This window comes from Canis lupus, chromosome 26 (genome assembly GCF_048164855.1).
Source record: "Canis lupus baileyi chromosome 26, mCanLup2.hap1, whole genome shotgun sequence".
Lineage (NCBI taxonomy): Eukaryota > Metazoa > Chordata > Mammalia > Carnivora > Canidae > Canis > Canis lupus.
In genome coordinates this window covers 25,853,606-25,870,656 of record NC_132863.1, presented here as the reverse complement: position 1 = coordinate 25,870,656, position 17,051 = coordinate 25,853,606, and the positions used below count along the sequence as shown (strand labels likewise).

The 17,051-nt window shown below is 43.7% G+C and overlaps 2 protein-coding genes across 22 annotated transcripts in view; one reads left to right on the top strand and one right to left on the bottom strand.

Annotated features, from left to right (window-relative positions):
* NCOA6 (nuclear receptor coactivator 6) overlaps window positions 1-12,287 on the top strand; it is a 91,129-nt gene extending 78,842 nt beyond the window's left edge. For 12 of the 14 annotated variants that reach the window (XM_072800687.1, XM_072800684.1, XM_072800693.1 and 9 more), the window contains 2 exons: window positions 3,498-3,646; window positions 11,717-12,287. In XM_072800687.1, coding sequence (XP_072656788.1) covers window positions 3,498-3,646; window positions 11,717-11,760 — 193 coding nt within the window. In that variant the 3' untranslated portion in view covers window positions 11,761-12,287. The remainder of the gene's footprint in view (window positions 1-3,497; window positions 3,647-11,716) is intronic. The other 2 variants (XM_072800683.1, XM_072800689.1) reach the window with 2 other exon arrangements.
* A 1,093-nt stretch (window positions 12,288-13,380) lies between these two features.
* Window positions 13,381-17,051, bottom strand: part of TP53INP2 (tumor protein p53 inducible nuclear protein 2) — a 32,991-nt gene continuing 29,320 nt past the window's right edge. For all 8 annotated transcript variants that reach the window (XM_072800702.1, XM_072800704.1, XM_072800703.1 and 5 more), the window contains one exon: window positions 13,381-16,731. In XM_072800702.1, the coding sequence (XP_072656803.1) occupies window positions 16,479-16,731 (253 nt within the window). In that variant the 3' untranslated portion in view covers window positions 13,381-16,478. The remainder of the gene's footprint in view (window positions 16,732-17,051) is intronic.

Here is a 17,051-nt window from a genome sequence, read left to right as displayed (position 1 = left end):
TCATGAGTCCTAACCCCTCAGAGGTATCATTTCTCTTAATAAAACTTGGTGGCTAAGTTTTTCCTTTTGTATTTTTTTGAAAACTGAATGAGAGAACATGTTCAGCACTCACCATAGTAAATAGTAAATGTTCAGTGTGTAGGAGCTGTTGCTATATTGTCATTAATAATAGTCCTTGCAACACCTTCTGAAGTATAGCTGTTTGATCCGCCAGGCATAAGAGAGAGAAAGCTAGTTTTAGGGTCTGACCCTAAAACTCATGCTTTTTTTGTTAATCTCCAAGCCCCACAACCTAACAAAATGAAATAACACCTGTGGCTTCAACCTCATTAATAACTCCATGCAGAGAACTATTATTTTTCAAAAGTCATTCCTTTTTTAGTGTACTAGTATGTTGGATGACATTTTAGAGAATTTATCATATTTGTACTACTTTGTTATGAAACAGTCTTCACAATCATATTCTCATGTAATCCTGTCAATCCTGTGAAGTAGTCATAATAGCCAACATTTATATGAATGCATTCCATGCCGTGCACTGGGCTGCAAGTTCCTGAAGTGTATCATCTCATTTAATTTTCACAATATCTATTAGGGAAGCAAATTCTGTCTTAGAGATAAGGAACCTAAAGCTCAGAGAAGTTAACTAAATTGCTCAAGGCCACACATTTAGTAAGTGGTGCAGCTGAAATTCAAACTCAGGCACTCTGACTCCAGAGCCCTCAGACTTATGTGTTGCAGCAGACAAAATGGGGATTTATTTATTTATTTATTTATTTATTTTTTAAAGACAATGGCTTAGAACATGGGTTCTTTTTTTTTTTTTTTTTTTTTTTTTTTTATGATAGTCACAGAGAGAGAGTGAAAGGCAGAGACATAGGCAGAGGGAGAAGCAGGCTCCATGCACCAGGAGCCCGACATGGGACTCGATCCCGGGTCTCCAGGATCCCGCCCTGGGCCAAAGGCAGGCGCCAAACCGCTGCGCCACCCAGGGATCCCCAAAATGGGGATTTATAAATCAAGAATCTGAAGCACAGAGAAAGTTCAATATCATGGCCAGTAAACATATGTGTAACACTTGATCCCTGTTCTTCTGCCTCCAAACTTACTGATATTCCTACTGCATCATCCTGCCTGCATTTTTATTTGGATTGCACTAATATTTGACGCATACACCAACTGTATGGCTACAGAAAGAACATAATCAGACCAAAAATATCTTGTGGAAAAAAAAAAATATCTTGTGGATGTTTGTTTCCAGTGCTGGAGACAGCTATGGCTTTTGTTTTGCCAAGGAGAAAGAGGCACTTGCTTTAGGAATCTTTCTTCCTCAGAGGCTTTGACCATTTTCTGGGCTCTTAGCCCGAAAGCCATCCTTAACATCTCTAAAAGGATGTATAGATACCTCTTGACTCCTAATTCCACCCCAGCTCTAGCCCTGCTGCCTCTTCACTTACCTTGGCTAATGGGTCAGTTGTTAGATATAAAGCAAGGTAGCGAACAGTATGGCCAGATTCCCAGCCATAGTGCCACTAGTAAAGGATCCTCAGACAGGAGTGAACAATGGAGGGGTAGGGATTGTTGATAGGCCACAGATCATGTCTCTAAGGAGCTCCTGATCTAGTGGAAGGCAGAAGATGTTAAAATAAAATATGCTGTATAATCTGATGGATGCTCTAGAATGCCAGCTACAGACTGAACCAAAAAGAAAACTTCACATGGGGAGCAAGGTCATGGAAGACTTCCCAGAAGAGGCATCCCTTTCACCAGCTTCTTTTGTTTTCTTAGTTGTACTGCTTTTGTTTCAGTTCCATGCCTTACAAGCAAATTTTTTTTTAAATTTTTTATTTATTTATGATAGTTACAGGGAGAGAGAGAGGCAGAGACACAGGCAGAGGGAGAAGCAGGCTCCATGCACCGGGATCCCGATGTGGGATTCGATCCCGGGTCTCCAGGATCGCGCCCTGGGCCAAAGGCAGGCGCCAAACCGCTGCGCCACCCAGGGATCCCTGCCTTACAAGCAAATTTAATCAGCTTTTTTTCCCTAATGATTTGACGTGCTTTTTTTTGAACCATGAAAGTAGTAAAAGTTTATTAAAGAAAATTTGAAATTCAGATCAGAAAATTAAAAAGAAGAAAACTACCAGTAAACCAGTATTGCTGTGATTAAAACAATATTGTATGTATTTTAGTTCATCTTCTACTTCTCTTCAGAGTATGTATACAGATAGTATATTATATATAAGTACTATATCTGATATTTATATATCTAACATATAGTATTTATATATAAGCACTATACACTATGCACACACACATATATCTCACACATTTATTTTATGGGGTTATGGATATATACTCAACATGTATTGTGATGAAAATGGGATTATACTATTCATAACATTGGTAACTTTTTCCCCACAATAATGTATCATGAAAGTTTTTATCATTAAATAAACCTACATGATTTTTCATGACTGAATATGGATGTGCCATCTTTTTGTTTTTTAATCTATTGTAAAGCATTTACATCTTCTGTCTTCATTAGTATAAATAAAATACTTTGGCATCTTTGTGTGTGATTAGAGCTCTGGAAAAAGATTTGTTTCCTTAGGCACCTAGAGATAGAATTGCTGAGCCAGAGGATTACACCAGGGTTTCTCAGTCTCGGCATTATTGATAGTTTGGATCAGATAATTCTTTTTTGGGTGGGGTGGGAAGAGCTGTCCTGTGCATTATAGAATGTTCAGTGGCATGCCTGACCTCTACGCAAAAGATACCAGTAGTATCCCCACATTAGTCATGGTAATCAGAAATGTCTCTAGACGTTGCTAAATGTCTCCTGGGAAGCAAAAAAAATACCTCCTACTGAGAACTATTGGGTTATGTAATTTATACTCTTATCAGGAGTTTCTGTCCCCATACCCTTTTTTTTTTCCCATACCCTTAATAGTACTGCATATTACCAATTTTAAATCTCTGCATACTAAAAAAGGGGGATTGAAGTGGGGGCAATCAGTATAGCCAGCAATATACTGTGAATATATCCTGATATATATTCTATAATGTGACTTATACCATGCCATTATCTGACTATACCAGGCTCATAGGAAATGCCAATATGTATTAGTAATTTCCTAGATTTTAGATACTGTTACTTTTTGAAAGAGAATATTGTTGTTTTAGAAAAATGGATGAGGAAGTTTGGGAATTTTTGTTCCAAATTCTTAATTTCTATTACCTGTTTTTCCGCAATTGCACCAGCAATATGCTTTAGTATTTTATTTTTACTAGTGTAACAAGCCAAAAACTCTTAAATTGTCAGTAATATAGAAGGTTTTTGTGTTTACTGTCCCAGGATGGAATATTTTCTCTTCAGAATGACTGTATGGTTCGTAAACTCCTGCCTTATGAATGAAACTCTATTGGAAGAACCCTTTTTTGTGTGTGACTTGATTCCCTCACCTCTTTGGAAACTTTGTGCTTTCCCCTGTCAGCAGTGAGCCCAAAGAGATCATTGAAAAGTCCAAAACCCCAAGCCGAAGAAACTCCCGCACCGAAGAGCCAACTGTGGCTTCTGAAAGTGTAGAAAATGGACATCGCAAGCGATCCTCTCGGCCTGCTTCAGCCTCCAGTTCTACTAAAGGTTAGCAGGGAGGTGTGGGTGCTACTGTGGGTCAAATAGAAGAATGGGGTCTTTATTACCACAGCAGAGGACTTTGTCTTTCATCATTGCTTCTATTACTTTAACTTCTGTTTGTTTGTCCTTCCTTAGTTCATTTACCTCTGTGTTTTCTGTGTGTATACACAGCAGCAAGCATTGTTGGGGGGTGGGGGGGAGGGAAGAAAGAACATAACAAGGCAGATTGACTCATGATCACTACTTCAGATAGGTCCTCAATGTGGCCCACCCATCTTTCAGTGGTCAACTCTCTTTTCCACTCCTCTGGCCTCTACATTCCTCTTTCAGCAGAGACTCTACCTCTCCACAGAGAAAATAGAACTGCTTCAGCTCTTGCTGTCAGGACATAAATCTACCAGGATCCTCCTTTGTTCCTACTATAGTAGAACAGCTGTCCCTCCTCAAGTCTAAGGCCAGTTACTCCACTTGTGCCTCTTTGATCCCATCTTCTCTAACCTTGTCAAGAACCTTACACTACCAGTTTCTCTCCTTTGTTGACTGATGTCTCCTTTTTGAATTCAGGCTGTCCTTGGCTTCTGTGACCTAGAGCTCTCAATTGTTTTCTCCACTTCTCTGGCTTTTCCTTCTCAATCTCTGTACCCAGATATTAGATGTTGGTCTTCCTCACCCTTCAATCCTTAGTCACCCGGTCTCTTCAACTCTTCTCTCCCTAACTAATCTCACTCATGCCCCTTCTTAGTTACAACTTTTCACAGATGACTCATGAATTTGTATTTCTAGTACAAACCTCTAGAAATCTCAGCTGGATGTACAACCTTAACAGGACTTCAAATTCAAATGTCTGATTTCACCCACAGTGTCAGGTCATTTGTCAGTGTTCCCCACCTCAGGGAATGGCACCACCATCTGTCCATTGGGCACATTCTTCTTGGCACTTCTCTCCCTTATCCTCACAGAAAGCTGCTGATTTTATTTCAGGTGACCCAAATTCATCCATTTTACTCCATCTTCATTGCTACTCCAGCTTAAAACCCTTCAGTGATTCACACTGTAATTAAAATTCAAGTCTAAAAGCACCAGCATGGGCCACAAGATTCTATGTAGTCTGGCCCCTGTCAGCCTCTCCCAGCCTCATCTGACTTCCCTCAGCAACTCAGATAAGCCGCTCATCCCTCATCACAAGCCTGTGTGTGTGTTATACCCATTGCAGGGAATGTTCTTTCTTCCTTCTTCTCATTAACTTCCTACTCTTTCTATCTAAATAGAAATTCCTCACTGCTATGAGGAATCATAGTACCATGTTCTCCTCCGTAACATCACAGCTGTAACTTTATGTTTATTGTGTGATAAGTAATGAATGTATATACTCTGTTAGGGCAGGAGGCATCTAGTTTTGCTCACCATTATATCCTTGGTACCTGGTATGCTGCCTAATACAAAGAGGCATATAATCAGTAATTATCAATAACCACCTATCAGATATATATCAAGTACTTATCCCCAGGCCCTGGAGATATAATGGTGAAAAGACAGAGACTCTTCTTCATCATATCAATTATGTGCCAGCCAGAAAGATGAATACAATGCATTAAATGCTAAATACTATGATAGCAAAATTACATGATACTGTAGGAACCTATAACTGGGATGTTCCTCTGCCAAATCAGAGGCTTGCTGGAGAAAATGATGTTCAAGCTGAGACCTGAAGAATGAAGAGGCATTATGTAGGCCATGGGAGTTAAATGAAATATTCTAGGCAAAAGGTACAGCATGTACAAAGGCCCAAATCTGAGGAAGGGTATGATACTTCATCCCCTCAGGAAATGTGCTGAGCTTGACTAGCTCATATTAGGCAAGAGCTGGGATCCTGGTGAAATGCCTCATATCAGCAGAGTTGCTGAGAAACAGTCAAGTACTGTTGGGATGCCAGCCTGAAGATGAGGGCAGGTTCTGGTGCACCAACACCAGACACTGACCTGAGACTTCAGCTGTCATTGGCAGGTTGTATTTCTGGGCAAGAAGTTCACGGTTCCGGGATCCCTGGGTGGCACAGCGGTTTGGCGCCTGCCTTTGGCCCAGGGCGCGATCCTGGAGACCTGGGATCGAATCCCACGTCGGGCTCCCTGCATGGAGCCTGCTTCTCCCTCTGTCTATGTCTCTGCCTCTCTCTCTCTCTCTCTCTCTCTCTCTCTGATGACTATCATAAATAATAAATAAAATTTTAAAAAAATTCACACAAAAAAAAAAAGAAGTTCACGGTTCCTCACAGAGCCGGTGGGAGTAGGCCATAGGTTTACAGATCACATACAGGTAAAGTAGAGATGTAAAAGTTACCTTATCTCAGCCCATCAGAGGGGGAGGGGTCTTCTTTCCTTTCCAAACATCCTGTCTGTACCACTGGCAGGGTCCTCTTAGGTATCCCCACTCTGATACAGAAAGGGAACTAGCAACTTTTCTTCATTCTCTCCAGGCAGAGATTTGTTTGGAAGGAAGCATTCCTTTCAGTATATTGAATACTAAACTTAGACCACTAAAGGGAAGTTTCTTAGAGTTCTATGGGAAAATCTGCTTCCTCCCAATTCATTGTATTCTTTTGGCCCCTCACTCTCCCAAAGGTTCGAGGTCTTCTGGGCTATAGAATATGGTATATAAGTACCTTTAAAGCAGGAAACAAGGGCAGCCTGGGTGGCTCAGCCATTTAGCACTGCCTTGAGCCCAGAGCATGATTCTGGAGACCTGGTATCGAGTCCCACGTCGGGCTCCCTGCATGGAGCCTGCTTCTCCCTCTCTGTGTCTCTCATGAATAAGTAAGTAAAATCTTTAAAAAAAAATGTTTAAAAATAATAAAGCAGTAAGCAAGTGTTGACCTTTAAAGATGTCGCATACCAGGTTTTTGGAAGCTTCACCTGAGCCCAGATCTTCAAGAGAGTAAGGGTGTCATTTACAGTGCACCAGAAAGAATTAATCAAAGGAGCAGCTCGGACAGTTAAGAAGAGATGCCCAAATTAAAACCAGTCTGTAGAGAACTGCCAGCCAACCAAAGATGGAAAGCTGGAACCTATTTTAGAAGGGGGTGGAGAATAGGCTTGTATACTTAAACTGGACATTGTCCCAAGGTGGTAGTAGTCATGTCGGAATGCCTGCCCCATCCCTGCTCTGAGACTTAAGTGGCTTAGGAAAGGCTATAATGACTTGAAAGCTTTGTGATTTTGCATGGAGGGGTGCTGGGTAAATAAATGTCTCCTGAGATCTCGGAGATCTGGCCAAACCCCAGAAACCACAGTCATGTACAAATCTTTACAGCATCCTCAAGCCCTCAGGCTTTCAGTTCTGAACTCCTAAGGTAGGTAAGTTACCTTTTAAATCCAAAGTCAGTACTGTAGCTGTTCTGATTTTTAAGTGTTAGAGCGCTTGGATCTGGATTAAAGACTAAATATGCATATTATTTGCTATGTAATATGCTGTGTTGTACCCAAAACCCTGAAGTCATAAAATAACTTCTTGTGATTATATTTGAATCCATACCCAGGGAATGATCATAAAATATCAGGGTGGTTTCCAAAAACCTATGCGACTCAAATTTGGAGACACATGTAGTGCTGGGTACCTGAAACCTCTTTCTGCAGCATCAATACTTCTTAAAGTTTTGAAGGAAGAAAAAGGTTTGCCTTTTTGCATTCATACAATTTGGGTCATATATATACAAACAATATCAGAAACCGTCTGTTTTTCATGAGAATCTTGAAAGCTGAGAAATATGAGTTTATAATGAGAAGTATTGGCATATTTGTATTGTCAGAGCACCAGTGACATTAACCATGCTCCTGCTGTGAGAACAGTTTGCTAACGTCATGTTGGCCAAGGCCTACTATACTGCCAGATTGGAGCAGGTGGGACAGATTATTTCTGGGAAAGTCCAGAGAGGCCTACATGGTTGATAGGTCACTCTCTAACCTGTTGTTTGGTTTTGGTTGTTGGGCCTTCCACCCCCACTTTTAATTACAGACATAGAAATTGACTCTCACAAATCAGTAAGCTTCTTTTTAAAATTGCACTTGATCAGGTGTGGTGTTAGAAAAATGCACATGAATAGTTCTGCTTCCTGACATGATGTATTCCCTATTAACACAGAAATGATTTTTCTCGTTTTCCTTCCTTGGCATTTGTTATTTACTCTTCTGTTCATAATAGTGTTCATGTTATATTTTCAACTGGGAAAAAAGATCAGTAGTTAAAAATGAAGTTCAATGCATAAGTCTGAAACCAGGGAAGATATGCTAACATGAAGGAAGTTCAGAACAACCTAAAATCAGCAGCAGTAGTGAGTGTCCCTGGAGTGCCTTAAGATCCCACTGACAGCAAAGTAGGGTGAGAGCCCTACCCTACCCACAACCAACTTGAGAAGCAACAATCTAAAAAAAATCCTTAAAATGGAAATTTTATTGTGGAAATATAAATGAGCACAATATGGGAGAAAACTCTGAACAATAATGCCTGAAACTGTACTCTTGTAGCATCATTCAGAAACCAGCCATGAAAATTTTGAAATTCCCAGAATTTTTTACAAAAATAGAAATCTTAGCTAGAAAAAAAAAAGAAATCTTAACTAGAAGTGGTACAGTAAAAGACATAATGAAGTGAGCAAGATCAAAGTCATTTTATAAAATTCCTTGAAAGGTAAAGGTAAACTCCACATAACAGAAGACTTAATAGATCTTGCACTATAGGTCTGTCCAAATTTGCTTACCGTCAAAATGCGGCAACCAGGGGGAGAAAGTGCCCATATCAAATTATAAATGTAAATGCCTTCCAAGAGTATATATGGACAACCATCTGAAAGACTTATTGACCCAGTTCTTTACCATATAGTTGGTTCAAAATATTAATATAAATGGTGTTTACTGTGTTAGTCTTTGGACTACTTTTATATTTGTGAAGACATTAATTTGTAAAATCATTGGTGGTTTAAAAAACAGGGTTTTTCAACAATATATGTAAATTTTATTTTGCTAGTATGGTATTGGTTTAGGGGTTCTTGGTAGTGGGATTATGCACAGTCAGATAAGGTAGGCAGCCTGATGTTCACCCCGCATGTACCATCAGCTACTTCATTACTTCCCTAGAATTCCTTCCCTTAAAGAGTTTACTTCTAAATTCTCTTATTGTGTTCAGTGGAATAGTAAAAGTGGGAGTAGAATATTGAACTACAAAAACAAAAAACTCATCTTTTCAGACAGATTTATAAAGACATCAAAAGTGACATTGCCCTTTTGCCTAGATTGCCTAGATTTATCCAGAGAAGGTGATAAGAGACTTCAGTAGCAGGTTAATAGAGTTTTTTTCCTTCATGGAAGTGTAAAAGTACATCCTACACCATTTTTCTCACCCACCCCTAACCCTGGTATCTAAAAGATTATTTTTTGTGGTTTCTAACACAAACCACTTGTTTATTCATGGCCCCACTCATTGATTCATCTGCAGAAGCAGAGTCAGTCTGCCAGATCATTGGGTGCTTTGAAGCAGTGACAGATGGGAAAAAGCAAAGAAAGCGGGGGGGGGGGGGGGGGGGGGGGGGGGGGCAGTCTGAGATTGCTTTTCTACCTTCCCCCTTCTCACCTGTTTTCCCAGCCACATAGGTGTTTTTCAGACACATCACTTGATCCTTCATATCACAACAAAGGAGAAGCTCCCAAAGTTGCCCTAATTAACATATCTAAGGATGAATACTCCATCAAGATATAACTGGGGGCACCTGGGTGGCTCAGTGGTTGAGCGTCTGCCTTTGGCTCAGGACCTGATCCTGGGGTCCTGGGATCGAGTCCTGAATCAGGCTCCCTGTGGGAAGCCTGCTTCTCCCTCTGCCTATATATGTCTCTGCCTCTCTCTCTCTCTCTCATGAATAAATAAATAAAATCTTAAAAAAAAAAAAGACATAACTCTGTAGGGGCGCCTGGGTGGCTCAGTCAGTTGAGTGTCCAACTGTTGGTCTCAGCTCAGGTCTTGATCTCAGGGTTCTGAGTTTAAGCCCTGCATTGGGCTCTGTACTGGGTGTGGAACCTACTTTAAAAAAAAAAACAACAACAACAAAGAAACTCTGTGTATTTTTACTCAAATGATAAATTTACTACAGTGAAAATGAAGCCTGATAGTTGGGCTAGAGAGTTGATTATAGGGAAGTTTGGGGTGTGTGAGACTCTTATTTACATGAAATTGAAGAACACCATTATCCACATCCTGTCAGAATGACTCCTCTGATGAGCAAAAGACTAAGGAGTAAATCAGAGAGACTGACTCCTCTACCACATGGCAGAAGCAGCATGACCTTCCAACAAGCAGATACACATACTGAAATTTCCACCAACAGAAGCCCCAAAATAATTGCATAGGTCACTTCTTGGAAAGTCATTGAGACCCTCTTAGCAATTACTATAGCTAACAGTAACATTTTTGCTTTTTGTATCTGCATCTTAAGTTTGGGCTCTCAAAATATACAAAAGAGAAAAGAAAAATTGCTTATAACACTGAACCTGGGCAGCCTGGGTGGCTCAGCGGTTTAGCGCTGCCTTCAGCCCAGGGTGTGATCCTGGAGACCCGGGATCGAGTACCACCTCGGGCTCCCTGCATGGGGCTGATTCTCCTTCTGCCTGTGTCTCTGCCTCTGTCTCTCTCTCTCTGTGTCTCTCATGAATAAATAAAAATCTTAAAAAAACAAAAAACCACTGAACCTAACTAACATGCAGCATCAGAAAATTTAGGCTAGGGATGCCTTGGTGGTTCACTCAGTGAAGCGTCTGCCTTTGGCTCAGGTCGAAATCCCTGGTGCCGGGATCAAGTCCTGCATCAGACTCCCTGCTTCTCCTGGAGCCTGCTTTTCCCTCTGCTTCTCTCTCTCTCTCCCCGCTGTCTCTCATGAATAAATAAAATCTTTAAAAAATAAAAAAATAAAATTTATCCTAGTTTCCAGAAATCAATAAAACTGATTCATCTGACATATTGTGTTAGGTAGAAAATATTTTATCCTTAATGGGAGAAATGTTTTAAAACATTGATTTCATATTAAAGCCAAAAGATGGAGCCACCTAGGTGGCTCAGTGGTTGAGTGTCTGCCTTTGACTCAGGTCATGATCCCAAGGTCCTGGGATCCAGTCCCACATCAGGTTTCCACAGGGAGCCTGCTTCTCTCTCTGCCTATGTCTCTACCTCTCTCTCTGTGTCTCTCATGAATAAATAAAATATTTTTTAAAAAAGCCCCCCCCCCCAAAATCTATGGAGCAGCATGAAGAATGAGGGTGAATTTTTAAGAGCTATATAAGATTTTTTTTTTTTTTTTGCTATATAAGATTTTAAAGACATGTTTACATTTGGAGAGCTTCGAGCTATTTCTTGTACTCTGCTGTAGAAGACTTTTGTGAGGAAAAGGTTTTTTTTAAGGTTCATTCATTTATTTTAGTGCAGAGGGGCAGAGGAAGAAGGGAAAAAGAAACTCAGACAGACCCCGTGCCAAGCGTGGAGCCTGATGCAGGGCTCTATCTCAAGACCCTGAGACTATGACCTGAGCCAGAACCAAGAGTCAGCCACTCAACTGACTGCGCCACTCAGGCACCCTATGTGTAGAAAAGTTTTTGAGAAATATGGTTTAAATATGGAGTAAGATTGAGTTGATTGAAGACACTGTGATAAGAGGAAATAAAGGAATTAAAACATACTTGTTCCCTTTATGCCACTATCATTCAGTACCCCACCTCTTCCATGAAGCCTGCAGGCTCTCCTGGGCTCAGAGCAGGCTATGGCTTGCTCTGAATTACTTCTCTACCTGTATGTATCCACAGCCTTGATGTTCCTGGCTAGGCCACCATAGACACTTAATGACCACAGGTTGTGGTCGTGTTAATTAGAAACTTTGACTATAATAAGGCAAAAAGAATCACTTACTGCAAAACAGTGGTTTGACTCCAAAAGGGATTCAGTCCAGTAGGGCCCCACTTAGGCCAACCCTACTTTGTGTGGACTGCCTAAACATCACTGCCATAAAGAATTGCCTCAGCTGAGTGTGTCCTTCCTTTTCCCCCACAGACATAACCAGTGCAGTGCAATCCAAGAGAAGAAAATCCAAGTAAACAAGCTGGATGGCGACTTGATCCTTGTAAATGTGTGTGAATTTTACAAAAAGCAATTTTGAGCTGTGACTTTTTAAAATCCACTTCTGTACAGTTAGTCATTTTAATAATGTGGCCCTTTTCCTAGTCCTTGCAACCTGTTTCGTAAAGTGCAATGGGGAAAGCAAAGTTGTTGAACCCTTTTGGTGTTGCAAGATGAAGTTCAAGGTTTCTAAAATGTTGCCATGTATTGAGAGGAGCTAATGCAATTATGTTATTAGTTTTCATATTTCCTAAGCAGCCTTAGTACAGGGTGAGCATTTTTAGATCTTCTAATGATGTATTGTGCTGTGGAAGTTATGTGTGTGAATAGCAGTAGTGGGAGCAAAAGAAATCTTTTCCTTTGGAAATGTTGTAAATAATTTTATTATATAGTGTTTTGGATGTATTTGTTGTAGAAATGGACCAGTGAATAAAGAGAATCTAAGGGTTTGTACAATGTGAAATACTGAATGTGTTAAATAAATGTCATTGTCCTAGAACATAAATGTATGTTATTGGTAAGGGATTACTGGGTGAGCACGCTCTTTCTTTGGACCATAAATGAATAGTAACAGCCTTCTTTGTAAAGTAAAATCCAACCTTGTCCTTACTATACCTGCTTTGAAGAAACTAGCCCTTTTCATCACTGTACCAGGCACTTTGATAAATGTTGGTCAAATTTGTTTTGGTTGCAAATAACAGAATCAACTTAGGATCAAAGACCACCCAGGATTTTTTAGGGAAAGGAAGCCACCCATAACCCGGATACACTTTTTCTCCACCTTGTAGTGTTTCTCCAAGCACAGAATGTTAACAACTATTAACATTCTCCTCCATTCAAGAGATAAGCCCAGACTGATGAGCAGGATTCTTTGTAACAGTATCAAGAATCCAGCCCATTTTAGATCAGCTTTCCACCTTCAGTCCAGTTCTGTGGTTAGATCAGGGCAGTTCCCACATCAAAGTGGTCATTTTGTGTTATATACTTTATATACTTCAAAGATGCCCACTACTTTCTACCCTTTGGGTGACCTATTTCTCATCTCTCTCAGGCTTAGGGCAGATTTCTCATCAACATGTCCAGGTTTTTCCCTTTCCTGGCTCAATTCCTACCCAAAAAGTATAGTCTCCAAACCTGCTGCTTCTACTCCCACCCTACTCCCAACCCTCAGGAGAGACTGATGCTTGGGGTTGGGCTCTGTCCTTGTGTTGGTCTGGGCCTCAGCCTTCTGCTGCATCTTCTGGAACTAGACATGGAGTCCGTCCCTGCCCCTGCAGTGTCTCCTTGCCCCTGCCAGAACCTAATGTCTGAGACCAAAAGGATGTCAGTGATTCTGTCATGCTCTCATTCTCATCCGTGTTTCAACTGTGTCTATATATGCCTTGGCTTATAAGGATCCTCCAAAAGTAGTTATTTATGAGTCAGACCCCACAATTGTCTGGCTCCATTCCCAACAAGCTTATCTTCCCTCTTCCTCTGGTGTATGTATGACACACAACCAGAACTAAAGCCAGCCTAATAATAATCCCTGTGCTTGTACCGTGCTTGAGATCGCAGAGTGCTTCTACTTTAGCTCTACTCAGACAGAAAGCATAATATGCTTTAAATAGATTTTTATTTGTTTTTCTTTATATTAATTTTTTTTCTCCCATAGAGGAATAACATTAAAATCTAACAATCAGAATCCTGTTATACACATACACAGGCATGCCACGTGACTGGATCGAGGTGGTTGTGTCCTTGAGTCTGTCAACATGTCACAACATGGTCAACCACAGTCTTCTCATTTCAGCCAGTCTAACACAAAACAACTAAGAGGGATACACTCAACTTGTTGGTTCCATGTGGAACTAGTGGCAGGGGAAGAGGGAAGATTCAAGGGGCTATGGTGTGTCTGCATTCAGTCCCCTCACATAAAGCCACATGGATCTGAGGAGGCATCCAAGAGCTCTAGTGGGGTCCTTGTTGCACCTAAGACATTATAAGTCAGAACAAATTGATCAGGGCTCCAGGTGGGGGCTGGGAAGCAGGCGTACCCCAAAAGAGCAGCAAACTGCATTCATACACACACAGTTCCCTCCTGGGGCCAAACTGGCAAAAGCTGGAAGGTGACAACTAGCTTGAAGGGAGCACTCAGACATATTGAGGAATAACTGGACGTCGCCCTTTGATGTCTTAGGTCTCTAGAAACAGGGGTCCCTCTGACATACTCCGTTTTGGCAAAGTGCTGGTAGTATTGACATTAATTAATACAAACTTCTCCAGGGTCTCTGAAAACATCAGTCAAGACAGACTCTCACCCCCTCCTGTCTAAGGTTGCATAGGACTTTGTGAATTCTAGTTCCCTCACATATTCAAGTTCTGTGGTTTAAAAAAAATCCTGAAGCATGCTCAAGGTGAAAGGCACATACACAGTCAATACAGTATGACGAGGTCTGATGCTTCAGGAGTCAGACTAGCAGGAGACTGAGTAGTGTTGGTTCTTAGAAATCTATACACAATTAAAATATTGCCACTCAAATGCTACAGAGTCTATAGGAAAGTACAAAAACATGTGAGCCTTACCACCAGCCAGGTGATGGGATTGCAGGGTTCTAGAACTACAGGAGCCTCCAGAAATATGTGTAAGGGAGGGGCCTTTTGAAATTTGAACCAAATGCCCTATAACTCACTCTCCCCAACCCCTCCCCCTCAAAGGATCATGGGAACTGCCCAGGCTGAGCCAGTGTCCCAGCTGGCAGCAAAGGAGTAGGCAGGAAGAGATGGAGGGAGTTTCAGCTCTCAGAAGTGCTGAAGACCCTAAGCTGGCTGTGAAGTGACTGACCACTGGGTAGCTGGAAGAATAAACACAACTAGGTTGTAACTGCAGGAGAACCTTGGTGAGAAGAGCAAGGTTGTCAACCACTGGGGCCCTAATGGGACTTTGATCTGTCTTTACTGTAGATTTGGTTTACTTCCTTGGATAGGAAGCCCCAAGAGGAACTTCCTCTGCCTCCATCCCAGCAACCATGGGGCTACCCCCTCCCTTATCCATATACTCAATTTGAGATTTGGGGCTAGAGAATCAGGGAGGGCAGATGCCTTTACCCTCATGGGATTGCAGTTTTCCAACCAAGCCTCAGCTTGGCTTTGAGGCCAAGAAACCTGGAATTGGAGTGAGGGGGAAGACCTAGGTTAGTATGTAACAGGACATCTTAAAAGTTTCAAGGAAGAAAGAGCACGCGCTAAAAAAGGACAGAGGAAAAGGGAAGCAACTCGGGGTATCCCAAGAAGCTGTTGCTGGTGTCTGAGCCCAAAATTCACTCCCACCACAAGAAGGGCAACACTGTCTGCCTGTGTCCCCTCTTGTCTCACCCAGGGACTCAGGTTCTTTCCTCCAGTTACTTACTGGAGGAGAGGACAAGGGGAACCATAGGGCACCCATTTCTCCCCATCAGACTAGAAAGGAAGAGCCCTGGGGTAGGAAATGAGAGGCCCCCTGTAGGCCCTGAACCTGGAATCAAACTATTTGGGGTTTGGACCAGTGGGGCTCCTGGCTTCCTACTCAGGAGTGTTTATTAGCCATCCTGGGCAGAGTGTGAAATGAAATACACGGCCAGAGGCAACATGAAGGCTGAGCTGTCACTCTTGGGATGGCTTCACCCCACAGCTTGTCCTCCCCAGTGTCATTCCCTTGTATTCTTACTCTGGGGGATGCACTTTCCCTGCCTAGATAGAAGCCCTCTGGCCTGCATCTCTCCTAAACTAGTTCTAGCACCTTAGGCATGTGAACAGATGGCCAGGATGGCAGGGCCTTGCCCAGCCAGCCTCTACTCCTGGGGTGACATGTTGTGGGTAGGGCAACAAAATACTAAGCCCTTCAGACTTGGGGGCATGCAAAGGGGTGGATTTCTGGAAAAGATTTGGGAAGTGGGATGATCAGAAAGGGAGGTGGGGGCAGACTTCAGGCTCAAGCCCAAGAGGAGGGCTTAGCCTCTCAGAGCAAGCACAGTGCCAGTTCCCATGGTGCCCTGCTCCCTACAGCTTCTTAATCTGTGTGTCTTGTCTACATTTCCCGTAGGCTGCCTCTTCCTTCAATTCCCTCCACCTTCTCCCTCTAACACATCTCACAGTCCTGTTCCACATACTTTACCTTTCCGGGCCTAAACAACTCCACGGGGAGAGGGAAGGGGGAGACTCAAGGCAGAACCCTTTGGTCTCGGTGCCCATTCCCCCAACCATCTGGGAGGGAACTACTGGGAATGAATAAGGGAGGAGTGAGCATAGATAGTGCCAAAGGTGAGATGGGTGAGGCTTGTAAAGTGGGAGTGGAAGGCGGGGAGTGAGCTAGATGTGGGAGGAGAAGATAAGAGCGAGCGGAAGGAGGAGCGGGCCAGAGGGCAAGGGTGTAGGGGAATATCAGGGCAGAGACGGGGACAGGAGCCAGAGAAGGAATGAAGAATGGAGTGTCCAGGGCGAAGGAAATGGAGGAAATGTGGAAATGGGGCCGGAGGGGGGTTGTTCTGAGGCGGATTAGAGGATCAGACGTGCGAAAATCGAGGGTGGGGGGAGGCTGGCACCCCACCTCGCTTGAGGGAGGCTGTAGTGTCCAACCCAGGTGAGTTGCGGGCGCTCCTCGAGCAACACACTGGCTGCGGCAGAGGGGCCCCACAGGGGTCGGGAGCCGGTGAGGGGTCTGTGGTTCGGCGGAGGATCCTCAGTAGTTGAACTGGCGCTGGCACGGCTGGTAGACGAAGCTGCCCTGGTGCTTAGGCCGGCGCGAACGGCTCTCGCGGGCGCGGTTCTGCCGCTGCACCACCTTGGCGCTCAGCGCGTGGCGCTCGGCCCGCTGCCGGGCCCGCTGCAGCCGCCGCGCCTGGCCTGCCTTCTCCAGCAGCGCGGCCCGTGCCGGCAGGGGGGCGGCGGCGTGGCGCAGGGCCCGGGGCTCGCGGCGGGCGGGCGCCAACTCCCTGCGGGGACACAGCAGGGCTGGGTCAGGGCCCGACCCGGCGCAGCGCGGTCTCTCCTGCCAGCGGGGTGCCCAGTGCCCTTGTTCCGAGCCAGCCTGGAGACGCCTCCTCAGCGCCGACCCCTGCACCAAGTAAGCCGGACTGCGGGGAAGGCGGGGCTCCCGCCGTTCGGGCGCCTACCTGCGGTGCCAGGCTCAGGAAGCCCCCAGCCCTTCGGCGCAGCGGCCCCAACCCCTCCACCAGCCCCGCCCCAAGCCTCGGGGCCCCGCCCCCCGGGCCCCGCCCCGGGGCCCCCCCTCTCTGCTAGAGCTCCGCCCCCT